The 16,989-nt window shown below is 39.4% G+C and overlaps 1 protein-coding gene across 1 annotated transcript in view; it reads right to left on the bottom strand.

The window, feature by feature from the left end:
• Window positions 1–16,989, bottom strand: part of LOC107284258 (E3 ubiquitin-protein ligase HERC2) — a 124,863-nt gene that overhangs the window by 92,625 nt on the left and 15,249 nt on the right. The window contains exons 3-13 of the mRNA XM_015812289.2: window positions 15,279–15,416; window positions 11,830–12,049; window positions 11,033–11,133; window positions 10,232–10,388; window positions 9,120–9,230; window positions 8,777–8,948; window positions 7,876–8,049; window positions 7,213–7,401; window positions 5,648–5,799; window positions 4,171–4,328; window positions 1,769–1,882 (exon numbers count right to left, since the gene is read on the bottom strand). Coding sequence (XP_015667775.1) covers window positions 1,769–1,882; window positions 4,171–4,328; window positions 5,648–5,799; window positions 7,213–7,401; window positions 7,876–8,049; window positions 8,777–8,948; window positions 9,120–9,230; window positions 10,232–10,388; window positions 11,033–11,133; window positions 11,830–12,049; window positions 15,279–15,416 — 1,686 coding nt within the window. The remainder of the gene's footprint in view (window positions 1–1,768; window positions 1,883–4,170; window positions 4,329–5,647; window positions 5,800–7,212; window positions 7,402–7,875; window positions 8,050–8,776; window positions 8,949–9,119; window positions 9,231–10,231; window positions 10,389–11,032; window positions 11,134–11,829; window positions 12,050–15,278; window positions 15,417–16,989) is intronic.

The raw sequence follows: 16,989 nt of genomic DNA, 5'->3' as shown, positions 1-16,989 counted from the left end.
TAGTTTTAAATTTCTCTTTTCAGTCTTATTCTAGGCTTCTTTTTCTGCCAAGCAGGTTTCCACAACAACGCTTCCCTTTCAGCCGATAGGTCTCCCTTTGTTGCTTGCGATGCCATTTGAGGCAGTAGTAAGCCTCCTGTCCTCTGCATTGAACCTCTATTTCTCTTATTCTTGAAGCCTTGCTGCTTTAAAGGTTCAAATCTCAGTCTTTGCTTTTTCTGATCCTCAAAAATATAGATAAAATGCTTGCAAGGTGAAATAAGTTCCTCTGTATCCTCAATGAAGTCATCTTTTAGTATATTTTGGTTTGTAGAATATCAGGTGTAGTCTGAAAGTCAATTTTAAGATTTAAAGAAGAATTACTGGTTCTTAGTTTTGTGGTAATCTCTTTCATTGTGGCAAATTCCTCTTTAATCTCCTTTAGTTCCTCTTCTGGTATGTTTTGGTTTGTAGAATAAACAGATGTAATCTGAAAGTCAGTTTGAGAGTTTGGGGTAGAGTTGACTCTTCGTTCTGTAGTAATCCCTTTCCTTATAGCACATATTTCTTCAGTAACCTCATAAATCTTTTCCAATATAAGCTTGCAATTTAAGTGAGAGTAACATTTCTCCATTTTAAAAGTGATTAAAGAAGATTCTTTATTCTTTTTAGTGAAGGCTGTAATTAAGCAGTGTCCACCCTCTCAGTTCCCACAGCTGCATCAGCTTATCTTTTCCAGGAATAGTTTGAAGGTCAGGTCCTTCTCTCCAAAGAATGATCGCAGTTGCAATATTAACTTTTCACCAGTAAATGTCCTCAGTAAATAAAAAATCTTTTCCAGACACCCTTTTTTTCCCTTTTTTCTATCTTTTAATGGAAAAAGTGGAGAAAGAAATAATCTTCCAATATAAACTACTAATACAATTCGAAAAAGTGTTTTTTCCTGTATCCCAAAATGAATGAAAATAAAATGTAGTCTTTTTTTTTTTAAAAAGATTTTTTTTGTTCTCAGTGTCTTTCTTCCCACACATACAGAAGCTGCTTTTTCCAAACGGGGAAGTAATTCCAACCAAGTTTTTACAGGCAGTAAAAAAAGCCAAATAGGGAAAAGAGAGGGGCAAAGAGAGTCTCACCCGGATCCTCCGCGGTGGGTCTGATACGCTTAGGTGTAATTGTGACTTCAGCTGGTGCAGCAGAGTAATCGGCCATCTTGCAGGATGATCGTTGCTCCGTCGGCCCTAAGGAAATAGCTGGAGCCACGGGAGAAGCTGCCGCTCTCCCGCAGTTACCAGCAAGCCTCCTTCTCAGTGGTCACCCCTCCAGGGCGACTTTCGACCCACTAAGGGGTCTACCGATGCAGAAAACCCGGCCGGGCTGGAGACGAGTCCCCAGACACGACCAGCGTCGCCGTGTACCGGAACTGGAAGTCCTAATCTCCCCCTTCCATTTTGAAAGCTACATCAGTCCATTGCTATACTTCTAAGAAAAAAAAGTACATTTCTATTGAAATCATTTGCTAATTTTTAAGGGTTAAATCAGGATTTTATTCTTAGGGAGTTGCTATTATATTAATACTTGTTATTCTTTTTTTTTACTATTAAATTCCTATAGTACCCAAAGCACCTTTGACAAAAAGAAATCTATAAGTATTTTAATAAGAATAAAACTGTTTTACAGCAGATAAACACAGCATTCAATCCAACACATAAAACTAGTCAAAAGTAGGAAAGACAAAAAGATAGTTTCCCAGTCTCATGATATCAATAATGTTGCAGATTGTGCTACTCACCATTTTCTGTTACAGCAAGAGTCTGGGCATCACTACTCCCACAGGCTACATCAATCACTTTTAATCCTTTCAGGCCAGTAACCAAAACTGGGATTGTCTGGTCTTCACTGGAGCCTTCCAAATAAAAAAAAGTGAGAGACTTAATCTTGTAACCTCAAGATTCTGGTCACCAGGGCCTCTCTGATTGTAATGGCTTGAATCAGTGTAGGGATTTCTCTTTTAAGCAATGAAACAGAGAAGACAGTGGTGCAAGCTTTAAAATAATTCTAATTCATTAAAAAAAATCCATTTCACAATAAACAGATTTATTTTGCTTCATGGTGACACTCACAGCTATCCTTGTCTCCAAACACATTAAGTGCAGCCCCCAGCATCGACAATCTTGCTCACTCATTAAAGAGGCGCTGGCCTATGTGCAGATCCCAGAGGCCACTTTAACAGTTCCATCACAAAATTTGTATTTGACAGCAAAACTATTCATTTTCAGTGCTGTGATGGGGGGGAGGAGGGAAATAAATTGCTAATGTCTAAGTATGTACCTATTCCACTTGTTAAATCCACCCATCAAAAAAATGAAAAAATGCCTTCACCTGTCACAGTGCTATTTGTCACACTATCTGCAGCTGCACCAGACAGAACGACAGAAGAGGCAAAAAAGGGGAACTGTTCACTCCTTTGAAGTTGTAAGGTCTAGCCACAACTATTCCCTCAAGAAAGTCAAACTCTTGAAGCAGGCAGCATTTCAAAAGGATATTTTATTGAGAGATAGTGATTACAGAGAAAACAGGCAGGATCTAAAGTTCCCGCACAAAAACACTAGGTTAAAACCCATTGTTCAAACACCTCCCAACTTCCCAGTCCATAGAGAGCCAGGATGCCTCCGCAGACGAAAGCCACCCCTCCCCGCCTGCCGAGCCTCTCATCCACATTGCAGTCACATAGGATTGCATAGAAGGGGCACCGGGCAGGGGGGCGGCCAACAGGGGGAATCAGAACCGCCATCTCCCTTCCACAGTGCAGCCCCATCGGCGTGGGCAGAGACGGCCCCGGGACAGCCGGAAACAAGTCCACACCTGGTTCGGGCCCTGTCTACAAGATAGCTCTGAAGGGAGCAGCAGTGGCTGCTCCTCCTGCTGCTCCAAGCCCCTTGACCGCCAACCACACAGGGAAGCAGGAGGCAGCAACAGTGATCCCTGCATCGCCAATCCCGGCCGGCAGCAGATCTGGAAGTGAAGCTGTGCCGCCCATCCTCGCACTGGTGGAGGCAGTGGCAGGGGAAGGTGAGCTGTGGCGCATGCCCACCCCTCCCCACTGCCACCCCACATCATCCCACACGCACGTCCTGGAGGCGCACGCAGTGGTTGGGCAGTCAAGGGGCTCGGAGCAGCAGGAGCAGCAGCGACTACCCCCGTTAGAGCCACCGTGTAGACAGGGCCCGCACCAGGTGAGGGCTCCTTTCCGGCCGTCCCGGGGCTATCTCCGCCCATGCCGATGGGGCTGCCATGATGCAGGACAGCCAGCAGGCTGTGGCTGCTGACGGACACCGTCGACCCCCATGCGCTCACTGGCCTGTGGGGGGGAAGATGGTGTCAGGCATCAGCTGCTCTGGCCCCTGCCTCGCCTTGCCTTGATCCGCAACAATTGGCACACCCACCCTGCCTCACCTCACCTCACCCCACAGGACGAGCCTCTGGCCCACCGCTCCACCTACCAGAGATCCCCTAGATCTCCCCCAACCCTGCCTGGCCCCCATAAGCGTCCCTCCCCATGAGCATCATAGAGATGGCCACACCCACTGCAGCCACGCCCACCCAGTCGGCTGTGACCACCTCGGCCATGCCCGCCCAGTCGGCCATGCCCACCCGGCACCCAGCAATAAATAAATGGGTTTTGGGTTGTAGTTTGGGCACTCGGTCTCTAAAAGGTTCGCCATCACTGTGCTAGGTTCAAACCCCTCCCAACTGCCCAGTCCATAGATATATATTAAAGCAAAAGAGGAACAAAGTAAAATGGATACATCACAGAAAAACCCCGAGAGCCCCTGTCCCACCAGAATGGCAGTGTCCCAATAAGTATCTATGGGGACCTGACAGAAGTAGTCCAGACAAGAAGCACAAACCACAGTACTAATATTACCTTTATTGTGAAATTATCTCAACAAAATCTTGCAAGTGTGAAAGTATTTTTCCCCTCCTTTACTTTTACTTTCCAGAAAACCTACAGAGTTCCTTCTGAGGCACTTATCATGCCCGTTCTGCTTTTGAGATATCTTTTGAATGATGGTTGTCTAAGTCTATGGCTTTTCCTCCTGTCACCCAAGAACATTCCCACATAGCATTATGGTAACCCAATAAACCAAAAAGGCTGCCACCTCCTGCTTTAAAGAAATATTAGAATCATACCATGACCCAGTCTGCCATAGTTTCCTCGGCCCCATGTGTACAATTCTCCATCAGCTGTTATTGCAGCACTGTAGGTGCCTCCACATGCAATATGTACAACATGTTTTCCAGCTGGCTTCCCAGAGAGAGCAGAAATCATCTTTGGTTCTTCTAAAGGCCTGGAAGAAGGGAGTGGGACAGGAAAGCACAACTATGAGAATTAACAGAACACATATTATAAAAAGGCAATAGACTCCATATACACGGTAATAACTACAAACAAATCAAAACAGACATCATGTACTAATGCAGTGTATTATTAGAAAAACAAGCTATTGAAAGAAAATGTTGGCTTCCTAGCATTGGATAGTTTCAACCAATAGCCACATAGATACTTGTAAAATACACACTGGTTTGCATTCTTGCATTGAGCAAGAAGTTGCCCAATTGTCTAAATGGGCCCTTCCAAATCTATGTTGCTATATTTATCAAAGTTTCACTGCTATGTAAGAGAGATTTCCCATACTATTCAACTGTCTCATTGCAGAAATTTATAGCAAAATGGGTAGCTGCAAATGTTGCTGTCTTAAATATAATCAAAATTATTGAAGTTGAGTACCCCAAAATATGTTAATATTCTCTATAAATTAATATTCTTAATATAACACATGCTCCAATGTTTTATATATTATGCTGGGAACTTTGAAGAATCATCTCTTCTTATACTGACACATATAATCACACAAGGCTTACTGCCTTTCAAGATTTTGCCTCACCTGACCCTAATACAGATCAATGTCCATCAGAATTACAAAGCAGAAATGCAATTGCTAATTTAGTATGCTAAAAATAAAAATAAAAACAGAAACAGAAAACTCCCCACCAATCAGGGTTAACATTGTATTTACTATTGAAACAGGAACAAATTATATTAACCTGGAGAAGACAATCCTGAATATAAAACAATTACTTTAAAAAGAAAGATTGACCTCAAAAAAAAATACAAATCCAGACAAAATCATGGACACTGCTAGCTTCACTTACTTGCCAGGTTTGTCAATTCCAGTTGAAACCAATGAAAACAAGTGTGGAAATGTAATTTCCGTCCACAAATAATATCCTCCCTCCCTCCCTCCCTTCCTTCCAGAGTGTATGTATGTGTGCATGTGTGTGTGTGTGTGTGTGTGTGTGTGTGTCTGTGTGTGTGTCTGTCTGTCTGTCTGTCTGTCTGTCTGTCTGTCTATGATAAGCCACACTCTAAAAAGCAAGAGCAGCAATGGGCCCAAGCTTTACCAGGTTTCTATTAAAGGCACACACAATTATGTCTAATGTCAGCTACATATCATGCCAATTTGTAGCAGATAATTTCAGCTTATTTTTTAACCTAATAATCCTTGTTTCCAGTAATTATTTTACTGGTTCTAATATCAATAAATACAAATGGGAAGAAAACATTTTACATTCAAGCCTCTTATCCCAAGCTATCTAAAATACATACACAGTATCTCCATGGCCCAGTCGTCCACCATCGCCACAACCCCAAGAGAAAACTTCTCCAGTTGCAGCCAAAGCCAGATAGTGGTGTCCATCTGAATGTGCTGCAATTTTAACAATATTTCTAGAAGCAAGACTCTGTACAAGTTGTGGTGCCTAGAAATAAACACACACAAATAGAAACTGTGTGTTGCAGAACAGCAGAAAAAGTAAAGTAAGAAAGAACCCTTACAGAAAGAAATTATAGAATATTCTTAAAAATTTTCAATAACTAATTCAATAACAATGTTTTTCACTCAAACTAAGCATATTTAAGTAATTAGTCTAAGATTGAAACTATATTCAACATGGAAAAATAATCACATATCCTGATTTATATGATACAAAGGCATTAAAACAAGGACTTTTTTCCAGTTTCATTTTTTTCTTCAACATATAGTAAACAAAACCACTGGGTGAGGTCATCTCTCATTTCAGGGTCTAATCTTTTCAACATTCTAAAGCAGAACTGAAACACCTTTTTTTTAAAAAAAAAGGGATTGCTTTAAATTAACTTGAGTTTGCTTGAATTATTGTAGAAGACCTAGTCCATTAACACATGAACTGAAACAGTAAAAAGATCTGTGTACAGATATCCATATATTACTGAAATTCTCATGTATGTTTGTTTGTAACCTGCAATTGGGTGAAATTAAAGCCAACCAATTGAGTGCAAGGGCCAGAGAGAGGCGGAAACAGTTACTGAACCCAAATAATTCAAATGGGCTAATTTATAGAATGCCAGGACCCATCACTCACAAGGGAACGAAATTTGGAAAGCTGTGGCTGCTTCAGCACCACTGTGCCTTCCGACTATACTTCCCAGAAACTATAGGTTGCATGGTACAAGGGAAGATGGGAGGTTGTATCTCCACCTTATTTCTGCCTCCCTTTGCTTTCTGCACGCAACTGGCTGCTGGCAAGATCTGTCAGATAACCTGTGATTGGCTGATTTGGAACTGAGGCTGAAATTTAAAATCTCTTAACCACTGTGGGGAGTGAAGGAAGGACAAGGGAGCAACATGGACACCTGCTGGCAAGATAGGGCTGGCTGGGGAGCACCAGAACTCAACACATGAGCCCTGTTCCTCCCTGAAGGGAGAGGACCCTTCAGGACATGATAGGATGGGGAGTGGAAGTGCAGTTTTCCTCATAGTCCACAGTTCCCTTTTTTTCCCCAACCCCTCAGCAAAGTGACAGGCAGTTCCATGGGTCAATCAAGGAGGAGAAGAAGCGATTTCTGACACTCCCTACCAGTTTCCCATAAGCAAAATCAATGGGGAAGTCAGTAGGAAACTGGAAGTTGCCCCCATTTCCACTGCTTTTCTACCCCACCCCCATGCTCATTCTGTTTCTCTCTTTAGAAAAGAAGTATCTCTAAAAGTAAGGTCCAATGCGTTACAGGTTGTCTAGTAAATTTTAAAGCTGAGAAAAATGGGCAATTTCTCACTTACAAGCTTCAAATTTGTACAGTAAGAATGTTGTCTTTTGTTGTGAAAGGAAGATAGAAAGTAAATAAAAGCCACCTACCAATGTGTCATTATTGTAGACTTGTGTATAAACACGCCCATTTTTGGACAAGATCAGAAAACGCTTCTCGGCACAAGCAATCTGTATAACTCCAAGACTGGCAAGTCCTTCACACTGAATTGGACCACTGACATTAGAGTAGTATTTCCATCCTATTAATCCCCATGCTATAAACTCCTGCAAAGAAGCCTAGAAGAAAATTCATCATTTGAGAAAATACCAACAATTGATCTTAAATTAGAATAATTAATATCTTGCATAAATGATTCAATCTCAACCATGTTACTACTTAGGTTGAGATTTGCAACTAAACAGACTTCAGAAAGATAGTTAGATAAACTTGAATAAGTGACAGTATCTGGATTTTGTTAATTTGATTTAATCTTTATGAGAAAGATCTAAAAGACCAGACAGTTCTTCTATAATCTAGCAATTACAAAATCTACCAAAAGTCAAAGCATCCTAACCCACATCAAACAGGAATTCAGAGAATCCACAAGACAGCATGATTAACTGCTCTTGAAACTGAGATGTACATAAAAGGCAATTTATGGCATGGCACAGAGGCAGCAGGGCAAAGTTTAAAAATCCATTACAGATAAATTCTCTTACATAAGCTTTAGCATATCCCCAGTTTCATTTATCTAATTTGCTGTACATTACCTTATGAGATGTCGGAGAGCTGCACTGTGGGGGCATGCAGGGAGTGGCTAGGCGATCCAGGTGAGCCATAACCACAACCGCTGTTTGCCTTAAGTCAATTGCTAGCTCATTGTCCAGTGGCAGTATTAGGTATCTTAGGAAGTTTTCATTTGGACTTAGTGAATACGCCAACATCTAAAATAAATACATTTAAATCCATTATCTTAAGCAATACCTGTTTAAATCTGCATACTAAAGAGCTAAACAGTTTTAACAAGATACATTAGCTAGGAAATTATAGATTCTGTGACAGATCCACTTGTAATTAACAAGATTTATACAATATTTTAACAGAAATATCCATTGACAACTTACTTATTTGGCAGATCATGTATTTAGTACACAGAACTGAACATCAGAACTAACAGTAGTTACACAATAATGCCAGTTTTCCTATTACAGCGATAATTATAGAATTATTTCAACTTTCATTTCTCTCTATTTTGTTTCTATTGCATTCAGAATTTAAAAATAATTCAGGGAATTCAGATATACATAAAATGCAATTTAAAATAGGTTCCACAGCTATCAATTCCAAGTATGATTATTAATATCAGCAAAATAATTATACTTCTCAGTCATGGTACTTGCCCATGGAACAAATCCCCGTTATGATCCAGATGTTAGTCTTCCAGAAAATTTGACTTTCTCCATAGAACCAGGTTGTTAATTTAATCTGGCATGTATGGGATTTTGACTATGTGATAATATATGTTTTTTTTTCAAAATGTATTATTGTATTTTTATATTTATGAGGTCACTAGCGAGAAGCCAGTTCTATATTTTTATAAATAAATAAATATTGTTTCATGAATGTACAAAAGCATGCTTGTAGTCTAAATAGAAGCACTGAAGTACAAACCTGAATTTCTTCTTCTGTATTGTTCATCTCTTTGTTACAAATTATATTCTGAAATCTCTGCAACAAAGGAAGGAGTGGGGCACTGGTTCCCTGTGCTGAGCGTTCATTATCTGTTTCTCTTGTACCACTATCCCAGAGTTGAAGCAATAGTATCACAGCAGACAACACTTGGCTGAAAAAAGAACTGACACTAAATTGAAGGCATGGAGGAATAAAACTTGTCACTTCTATTTCTTTCATTTTTTTTCAAGAACTTCCTTTCCTTCCCCATACAAATGTTCCAGAAACTATAATGTTCAAATGATGCTGGATTCTGCAATGAAAGATCTCTTAAAGGGTTTACCTCAGTGTGCCTCTCTGAACAGCCAATTCCAGTAATATAGCAAGTGCTAAGTGCTGGTCTTGCAGTGGAATGCTTCCTGAGCCTTTTAAACCTGGAGCTCCATGGATGTCTCTAATTTAAAAGCAGAAATATATTTATTTACAAACACACCCAGATATATACAGTACAGAACTTAGTCCCTCACTATCCTATTATCCAATGTTTTCCCTAAATATCTAAACACCACTTAGTCATACTATTAATTCTACTTTTTCAATTTCTTTATAAACAACCATAATACAACACTGCTATTATGCTGACCCTCATTTAATGTAAATTTACAAAAGACATATATAGATTTGCAATGACATAAATGTAAACAAAACAAAAAGAAATATAAGTCAGAGTTCATATTCCTTATGTTGCTATTTTTAAAGCAGTAAAATGATATCCAACTATTTAATTCCAGGTTGTTTAGAGCAGAGGTCCCCAACCTTTTGAGCACCAGGGACCAGTTTCATGGAGAGAGGTTTTTCTGCCAACCAGAGGGGGCATGGTTTCATGTACTGCCTGCATCCCGCAGATGGGGTTTTGCTTGTTTGCGTGGACCGGTTTCAGGCATGCCACGGCCTGGTGCCAGTCCATGGACTGGGTTTGGGACCCCTGGTTTAGAGCAGCAAGTCTATTACTCTTTAAATCAGGGCTGCACGCCTTTAAAAAGTGAACAAATTCACCATTCTGAAAAGTACATTGCCAAGCATGTCCAATGCCTCACAGCCAGCTCTAGCACTGCTACCACTTCACTAATCATCAAACAGCTGATTGAGGAACATGTTCCTTTGCAGCCCATAATTATTTTTAATTTATCAATGTGACCTTTTCCCCTTTACAAATTGTGAGGCTGTTTTAAATGTTCTAGATTATAATTCCAATATTTATCAAACGCCTTACTGGCTAGGAAGGATGATTTTATTAGACTCTTCAACCTATATGAAAAACAATAAGTTGCCTACTCCAACTTATTCCAACAAAAAGGAAGGAAGATAGAAGAAAAATGATGTCACACTCAAAATCATGTTTCAGTAATACTATTTGTATTAAAACATGGACCAAACAGTATTTTGAAAACTTACCCAGTTACAACAGACCTTAGAAATTTTGTTGCTCTCTCCACAACTTCCAACCATACAGAGGATACTGTTCCTTCATCAAACAGGGATGCTTCTGATAGGGCTCGCAGAGCATCTAGAGATTCTTGTAATAATTCACTGCAAAGATCTGCATCCTCACCTACAAATGCAATGTGTTTTAGCTGTGGTAGATATTTCACAGCATGTGAAAACAGGGACAGTTGAAGTGTTTGGGTTTTTTTCACCAAAACTATCTGCAAATTTAGGGCAGTTATTCAATACTCAGCCTATAACAGTGGTGGCGAACCTATGGCACGCGTGCCAGAGGCGGCACTCAGAGCCCTCTCTATGGGCACCCGTGCCATGCCCCGGAGATGGCAACTGTCCTCTTCAACCAGCCGCCTGCTAAATCACCAAGGTCCCACGTGGCCGGATGCATCCCAGCACCCATGCGCTTGCTGGCCTCTGTGTGCGGGGACTGATGGTGCCAGCCCCCTGCCTCGCCCTGCGACAATGGCACCCCTGCCCTGCCTCGCCTCACCCCGCAGGACCAGCCTCCGGCCCACCGCTCCACCCGCCAGAGACCCCCTGGATCTCCCCCAACCCTGCCCGGCCCCCACAGGTGTCCCTCCCCAGAAGCAACATCGAGTTGGCCACGCACACCCGTCTGCCATTACCACTGTAGCCATGCCCACCCGGCAGGCCACACCCACCAGGCACCCGGTGATACATAAGTGGGTTTTGGGTTGAAGTTTGGACACTCGGTCTCTAAAAGGTTCGCCATCACTGGCCTATAACTTATACCTGATCTCCATGCCCGCCGTAGGAATGCGAAGGCAAATGAAAGAGCCGCTCTGGATCCTACTCGAGCAAGACCTTCAACACCTTTGCTTACAGATCTAGGACTACAAGAGAGAAATTGAGGAATGATCTCCTGCTTAAATCCTATGCAAACTTTCCCCCCAAAAAATCTTAAAACCAGGATTCAAACCCAATTGCCTCAAAACGTATAAACAATAAATATGTGTTTCTGGTACACAGTCAGAAACAGTGGACTATCGTTCTGACCTAAGCTTTATAAGAATTCATCTTCCATGCAAAACAAAATTGCTATAGGTAGTCGACTTACAACAGTTCATTTAGTGACCATTCAAATTTCAACAGCACTGAAAAAAGTGACTTATGACCATTTTTCACACTTATGACCATTGCAGCATTCCCCTGGTCACATCATCAAAATTCAGACACTTGGCAACTGACTCATATTTATGACGGTTGCAGCATCCCGAGATCATATGATACCTTTTATGACCTTCTGACAAGCAAAGTCAATGGGGAAGCCAGATTCACTTAACAACAAGGTTACTAACAACTGCAGTGATTCACTTAACAACTGTGGCAAAAAAGGTCATCAAATGGGGCAAAATTCATCTAACAAATGTCTCGCTCAACAACAGAAATTTTGGGCTCAATTGTGCTCGTAAGTCGAGCACCACCTGTAATTCCTTATACACAGAACCAAAATCCTAATGATATTATTATACGACAGAACTGGAATATGTGGAGGAAAATAGACTGGATTTCTTTCATCAAGCTTTTACCTTTTCTTATCCACCATGGGCAATGGGATATTGCTGCTTTTCCGCTTAATCTTGACATTCTCAAGAAGAATACTCCTATTTAACGCGATAAAATAGCGTTCTAATATAGCAAGCCTCTGTTTTAACCTGAGAGCAGAGAGAGTTGTGGTGGCGGTCTTCTTGGCTAGAACCTGCTGCTCCTTTACTAATATATAAAGGCATTCTTTCAGTTCGTTCACATCTATAACAAACATAACAGCAATGCACTTAGCAAAATGTATAAAACTATTCAAAATTAAATATAGCTTTGAATTATAGAATGTTCATAGTTAAAATATAAGAAAAATATAACGGGGATGAGTGTAAATGAGTATTTTGGGAAGGTTTCTGATTAGAGTTATTATTGAATGTATTTAGTTTCTGTTTTAGAAAGAAGACATTCTCCTGTTTTTGTACTAATCATTAATTCATTTCAGATTCTGAAAGTTACTATGTAATGTTAGTAGTCAACTATAAAAAAAACCCTTAGTTGTCTTAAATATATTTTAACAATTCAACAATTAACCAAATTTTGCTAAACCTTTTGCAGATCAAATAACAATTGCTCAGGTTTTCTACCTTACTTACCTCATCCCAGTTTAAATCCTACATCAGTCTACATCTGCATCAGATGATGTGAGTTGTAGCTCATGAAAGCTTATGTCTTTTAATAACATTTGTCAGTCTGAAAAGATACAAACTTCTCCAGTTTTTTGGACTACCACAAACTAGTATAGCTCTCCTCCTACAAAGAAAAGCTTCAGATTCAATAGGATTCAACTGTATCTGCACTGCATCTGTTGTAATCCTATCAGATTTGATACAAGACACCTATTAATGACTTCACTTAATGAAGAGACAAGATATATAAATAGCAACATGTAATCTTCAATTTACAACAGTAATTGGACTGTAATTTCTATCACTAAGTAATGCTGTTGTAAAGTGCAAGTACATGGTTTAGCTAGGGCAATCCCTACAGTCCGAATTGCCATGCTAATCGAATCATACAGTCATTAGGTGAAGCAACTTCTTGCCAGCTTCCCATAACCAAATCAGTGGAGAGATTGGCAGGAAGTTGCAAGTTCCTGGCAACTTGCAAGCAGACTGGCAGGCAGGTAAGTGACTGCTGTCAGATGGGAGAGAGTGCAAAGAGGTGCAGAGAGGCTTAGGGAGAGTGGATGAGAGTGTGTGAAGGAGTTGCAGTAAGATTCAGAGAGGGTGAGCAAAAGTGCACAAAACTATGAGGGAGGGGAAGGCTGCACAAGTGTGCACAAATGACACAACACAAGAGCAAGGAGGCTGGGGGAGTGTGCACGAGTAAGGGAGACTTACCCAAGCAACATGACTTTTCCTGCTGGCTTCCCCATTGACTTTCTAGGAAAGCTGGCAGGGAAAATCGCAAATCGCAATCATATCATTATGGAGCGCTACAATCGATCATTAACTGCAAAATGGTTGCCAAGCACATGACCATAAGAGTGTGGGTTGGTCAGATTTCTGAGGACCGGCCCTAACCACCATTCATTCAGTCCCTTTGTAACTTTACACAGTTGCTGAACAAATGGTTGTAAGTTGAGGTCTACATATACTAAACTGGAGGTATGTAAAATTTTTGTTGAATTTGATTTAGTAAACATGAACACTGATGTAAGGCTACTAAAGGGGATGTTTCAAAACAGCCAGTAAAATTTAACCACATAACAGAACCTACCATGCTGGCTTATGGCAGTAACCCTGGCAGGCTTTTGAGTAGTAAATAAACGTAATATAGTGAAGCACATGGCCATTTGCAAGCCACTTTTTTGTATAGTATTGCCTCTTAGGTATCTGCAGGAGACCTATATTGCTTAAACTTACTAAGAACAGACTATTTTTTATTTGTATTGATTCTCCATATGCTGTGTAGGTAATATTTTATAAATTTACAAAGGTCACTATGAAGAGAAAATGTTGCAAAATACTATTTGAGATTCTCAGACTGCAAGTTAGTTCTTTTCAACAACTCCAGGGATATGCAAATGCATGCTTATACACAGATATCACACCTTCCCTTCCTGAATTCTCTCCCACTAAATACATGGATATTTATCTTCAATCCAAGTCCATTTTTACACGACAACCCTGTGAGGTACCCTGGGCCAAAAGACACACAGCCAATTTTTATATTGTTTTAACCAAGAGTAATAACAGAATACAAATAGGTAAAGGTATGGGACCACACTAATTTAAATATCTTTCATTTAATTAATCTATTCAAGGTAGGCTATCGTTTAAAGAAAACATAACAGTCTTTTTAAGCTATAATAAATACAGATAGTCCATGAATTATGACCACTAATTCACCATCTATTTAAAGTTATGATGGTGATGAACAAGGGGGATTTACGACAGTCTGTAAAGTTATATCTTTCACAATCATGGGATTGCAAACCAGGCACTTGGTGCCTACTTTGATTATGATGTCAAAGCAAGATGCAATCATATGATTGTGATTTCCGACATTCCCTGTTGGCTTTCCACAAATAAAATCAATGGGGAAGCTACCAGGAAGTCAGAAATCATTCCTGCCACTTTTTTACCAGCCTGCATTTTGGAGAACCTACCCACAGCACCCCAACCACCTAGTCCGGTGACTTCTGCATGTCAAACTGTCTGTCTGCAGCAGCACTCCACAGCAGCCATGCATCCACTGGCCTGCTCACCTGGGACTCCCACCTTTTCCCACTTAATAAACTGCACAGTCTGGGTGTTATGACAGGACTACTATGATTCTTGTCGCTAAGCAATGCTGTCACAATGCATCATGCTTTATGACTGCATTGCTTAGTGGTGGAAGCTCCATCTGAATTGCCATTGTAACCTGAAGACTACCTTTGTTAACACTTTTTTTATACAAGTGGCTGTCAAGCTATCATCTTAGCATTTGATACTTTCATGGCTACAAGATATAGCTCACAATGTTTCTGTGGAACTAGTTTGGTCATTTGAGTGAATTCCTAGTTTAATATGTAACAGCAGCAGAAACAAAAGAAACAAAAGAGTCACTTTTCTGCTTGTACAGATTCATCATGAAAATAAAATAGTCAGTTCCCAAATGAGTAACCAATTTTGTTAGCAAGGTCTTTCTATACAATGGCCACAGAAAATTATTGAAAGCCAGTAGATACCACAAAATAAAGAAAGAAGAAATACTGCTTTAAAATCAGAAACCACTTTTCCTGTCATAGCCAAGATTCTGTATTCATTCTGCTAATGTTCTGCCAGAATTCATTTCCTGGAAAGTATTTAACAATTTATATGATTGTAGTATTTACTATATTATTTAAAACAAAATGCATATTAAATTGACTACTTAAATTAACAGAACATCTTCAATAAAAGGAAAGGAGGAGTTGTCTTATTTAAGTTCCATTTTTTAAAGATATTACCTGGCTGTTTTCCCCAAATCCAACTTTCAACAATTGATTTAGCTCTATAAGTAGGTAGTAGTGTATCATCCTCATCTTTCCTCTCTTTCTCATTCTGATCTTCTTTCTTTGATCCAGTCTGGCCTTCAGTGCTTTCCTCTATAGGATTTTAGAAAGCACAAATACAAAAATCTTTTTTTAAAGCAATTACTTTCGCATCTAAGACTGTGTCAGTCAAAGCATTCAAAAGCTTATTCTGTGTACTCGTATTCACTCTACTATCCACCTTGCATGGGGAAGTCAGGAAAGGAAGAAGAAGAAACGTTAACTGTTGCAGGTGCTACTATCTTCTCTTTCACTTAACCATTCCATTACTATTCTACTTAAAAATCTGTATTGCGTTGTTAACCATGTTCTGAAAATCATTGTTTATTTCACACACAAACTGGAACTTCTATCATTAAAACTTTATTAAACCTATCTTTTCCCCGTTTATTTAATTTTTATATTTTACAGTATTTATTTCTTTGCACATTTTAGTCAAGAGTTGCTTAGAGTTATTTTCTCATCTCTAAACTGAGCAGCAAGATACTGTATTAACATATCATAACTGAAATAGTTAACATTTTGGGGTTATATTACAATGCCAAAGTCTACATATAATTATGGAAAGTCAAATTTCTTAAATTATTTTTGTGGTTGCCCAATCTGAAATTTTAGAGAGAACAGTTCAGAAAAACTGTGACAAGTACTGTTTTGTAAAATTAGATTGTGACTATTTTTTATAAGCAACGTGAGTAGAGAATAGTAAGGGCTCTCTGATTCAGAATTGTTTAAAATAGCTTCAACATAAGTCCTCTTCACTACCCTTTATTATGTGACTGAAATTAAGAAAATTTCTCATTCAATTATGTACAAAAAGCTTTGTGTTCTATTCAAATCTAGCACTGAATACAAAATGCTGAATTCATAATTCATTTAATCAAATGCTGAGTCAGATTGATTGAACCAGGGCTCTAGTTTTTTTTTTTTAAAAAAATAGTGTTGTATATTAACTATTGCCCAAATACTATTCTTTAATATTCTTTCCTATCCCATATTTTTAAGCAGACTTCACATTATTATATTCTGATAAATCCCTTATGCTTATTTCAAAAGCAATGATATAAACCGGGAAATAGCTTCATTAATAAACAAAAACATTATCCATATCATACTTGCAGATGTGTGAGCAACCTCTTGGGACTGGTGCTAATACCTACACTTTACATTTGGGGGAATCCAACAGCCCTAGTGAGCAGAATCACCATGCAAAGCAGGCAGGTCTGTCACATATGTGCAAGTTCAGAACTTTTTTTTCTTTTTAAATCTTGGCTTTGAGAAGGGAAGATTTGTTACAGGACTATGTTTATTTTAGGTCTTACTTAAAATATTGTGTATCTCTCACTTTACAATGAATATAAACTGAAGTTATTTTTTATTATTAGTCTGGTAAGAGGAATATTCAAGGGCCACAAAAAGAGATTCAAAGGCCGTATGTGACCCTTAAGCTTTGACTTGCCCATATTTAATATAAGAAAATTTACCTTTTCGTGGCGATGCTTCACCACTTTGGGTAATTTCTATTCCAGTGTATACGATTTCTCCATCTTTGACCATTTCATTCCATAGACCACAGAGTCCATCTCTGGTAAATGCAAGCTTTGAGAAAAAAAGAATTCTGATTGTCTGC

The sequence above is a fragment of the Protobothrops mucrosquamatus genome, unplaced genomic scaffold (assembly GCF_001527695.2).
Source record: "Protobothrops mucrosquamatus isolate PMUCROS unplaced genomic scaffold, P.Mucros_1.0 scaffold77, whole genome shotgun sequence".
NCBI classification, from domain to species: domain Eukaryota; kingdom Metazoa; phylum Chordata; class Lepidosauria; order Squamata; family Viperidae; genus Protobothrops; species Protobothrops mucrosquamatus.
This window is presented reverse-complemented; position numbering and strand designations above follow the sequence as displayed.